General features: G+C 38.0%; 1 protein-coding gene across 1 annotated transcript; it reads left to right on the top strand.

The window, feature by feature from the left end:
- The first annotated feature begins 218 nt into the window (after window positions 1–218).
- On the top strand, window positions 219–845 carry LOC143590524 (uncharacterized). Its single transcript, XM_077070979.1, has one exon. The coding sequence runs from the start codon at window positions 219–221 to the stop codon at window positions 843–845; it is 627 nt and encodes a 208-aa protein (XP_076927094.1).
- Window positions 846–2,895: the final 2,050 nt, after the last annotated feature.

Raw genomic sequence — 2,895 nt, 5'->3', positions numbered from 1 at the left:
ATTGGTAATGGGGAACAAATACGGTTTTGGCTAGATAGTTGGTTGAGCGATGAGCCGTTAAGGGATAAGTTCCCGGACTTATTCAACTTAGAAGAAAGAAACGGGTTTGTGTTAGGGGTAGACTCAGGTTCCAAAGCAATGTTCGGATTATTACATGGGAGTGGAGCCGTTCTCCTTCGACTGTGGAGGAGGTAGAATCCAAACAACAATTGGAATTAATGCTACAGCAGGTGCGGATAGCAATCAACCAAGATACTTGGGTTTGGATCGATGGTAAGGATTTGGGATTCAGTGTGGCATCGATTAAAAGGTGGTTGCGACATACAGGAAACAGCGACGAGAGGTTCGGCTTTACGTGGAGCAAATGGGTTCCTATTAAATGCAATATTTTTATGTGGAGAGCGTTCTTGGACCGTCTACCAACTAAGATGGCTTTGTTGAGACGAAGTGTTCCGGTGGATAATCCAATATGTATTTGGTGTGAGACCTATGATGAAACGATTGAGCATCTCCTTACAGGTTGCGGTATTGCAGCGGGTGTCTGGAACGGGATATCTAGTTGGTGTAGGATTCCGGGTATGGTGGTGTTTCATGTTAGTGATTTGGTGGAAATGCATGAGCACTATGCCATCTCGGGGAATAAGAAGACGGTACTACATGGAATCATTATTATAGCATGTTGGCGGCTCTGGAAGGCGAGGAATGAAAAAATGTTTTCGTGTAAAGACACAAAGGTAGCGGACTTGATCACCGATATAAAGGCTTTGGGGTTTTTGCGGTACAAACATAGGTTTAAAAGAGGCGTAGTTGATTGGGAGCGATGGTGTTCTTTTGATCTAATGTAAAATTTTTGTTTGGTTTTCGGCTTCCTTTTCCCTCCTTGGTGATAGGTTACCTTGTGTTTTGGTGTTTTTTAATGAAAGTTAAGTTTCAAAAAAAAATTAAAAGTAAAGATAAAAAACATTATAGTTGAAACATTAAAAGAAAATTAAATGCTATTCAATATCTAACCACCAAGACAAATGCACAGGGTTGAGTAAAGACACTTAACTCAATAGGTGGATCGTAAGGGCTTCGTCCGTCCGGACTCGTGGCTGGCTCGTGTTACCTTTAACTAATGGGGCCACGTAAGAACTACCCGGCGTTACTTAGATGGTCGTTCCAATAAAAAGAGTAAAAACACTGAAATTTTTGGTCCCACGTGGGCATTGTTTTCTCAGTTAGGAAACACGTACGTCGTGGCTTTCAGGAAGTTATGCGTTCTCCAGTGGATCCGACGTAACCAACAGATCGAGGTGAAAAACATTCACGCCCAAAAATTACTTTATTTTATTTTGATAGTTAAAAGAGATCAAGCTCGAGGTAATCGACTATTGTAACGATTCCGGCAAATTCAGGTATACCCTAGCCGGAATATACTATTTACGTGTTATTTAATATTGAATATATGAATTATAATGTGATTATACGAGTATATAAGATTCTCAGTACGAATTATACTCAAATGTACAACTAGTCGTATCGGAATTACGATTAATCGATGAACGGTTATTGAAACCCGAACGAATCGGGAATTACATTATAGACGAAATATATAATGTTTAGTGATGTTTACGAAGTATTAAAGCTTCGGGATAAGTGAATTATAGCACAGAAAAAGGATTTCGATTTATTAGTACGTCGGTACGATAAACGAAACCTTTAACATCAAACCAAGCAAGAGACGATCGATCAAGCCGAAAAGATGCACAATTACCGACAATACGATGTGTTAAGTCATTAAATGTCATGGTTTAAGTTTTTAAAGTTTTTAAATCAGTTTTACATAAATTTCATTTTTAAGCCGAAAAACGAACTGAACCAGATTATCCACAACATTATCCAGATTGCGTAATCTGAATGTGTGGCCAAGAATGGAGGTGTGGGCCCCACCCCCACACCATATGGAGACCGATCGGATGAGGGTTTCCCCTCATCCCTCTCATTTTCTTTTTTCTTCAAACATTCAAGCACTCAAACCTCTTCCAATCTTCAATTCTCATCCAAATCTTTGAGTTTTAACAAGGTAAAACCATAAAGTAATGGTTAATTCATAGTTGTAATTCCATAATCTTGAGTTATTTGCAAGAGAATGAAGTTTCAAATGAAAAATGGGTGAAAACCCGAGATGAAACCGATTCTTGGAGGATCAAGTGATGTATACAAGTTATACAAAGGATCTTGGTCCAAGAAAGTAGTTAAAAGAGTCAAAAACGAATTTTTACGGTCAAAATCTTTGTTTTGATGTTTTAATCGAAACCATGAAAGAAATGGCTTGATTGTGGGTATAACTTGCTTGGTGTGGTGTTGTTGTGCTTGTAGGTGTTGTATCTAGTGGCTAGCAAAGGCTAGAAACCAAGATCTTTGCGATCTAACGCTAGAAAACACAAGGTAGTTCGGTTTTCGTATGATTTAGATAATTTGGACAGATTGTGATAGACCTAGAGTTGGGTCACGAAATTTAACAGAGATGATCTACACATGAAAATATGAGATCTGTGAATTTTTGGTAATTTTTGGATAAAGGATGAATATTTGGAGAATTTAATGCTCGGTTTTGGCCAAAAATGGTGAAAAATAGCTAAACATCATGAAGCATTCTGTAAAATTTAAGATAAGATTTTTATAACATATAAAAGTCACACACAAAATTTCAGGTTCATTGGAGAAGGCTAAGTAGGCTTTTCGGTAAAACGAGTTCTAGGGATTTCTAGCTTGGTTTTGGTAAAAATGGCATGAAAAATGAGTTTTTAGTTCTGGAAAAACTACAGGGAACTATGTGGGTGACAGGGGTCATCCCAGAAAAATTTGGGATTTTTCGAAGGTCGTTTGGTATTTTCGACATATTTGGTGTTT

The sequence above is a fragment of the Bidens hawaiensis genome, unplaced genomic scaffold, assembly GCF_021521415.1.
Source record: "Bidens hawaiensis isolate Kalapana, Puna unplaced genomic scaffold, B.hawaiensis_p1.1 tig00001647_1, whole genome shotgun sequence".
Classification (NCBI taxonomy): domain Eukaryota; kingdom Viridiplantae; phylum Streptophyta; class Magnoliopsida; order Asterales; family Asteraceae; genus Bidens; species Bidens hawaiensis.
This window is presented reverse-complemented; position numbering and strand designations above follow the sequence as displayed.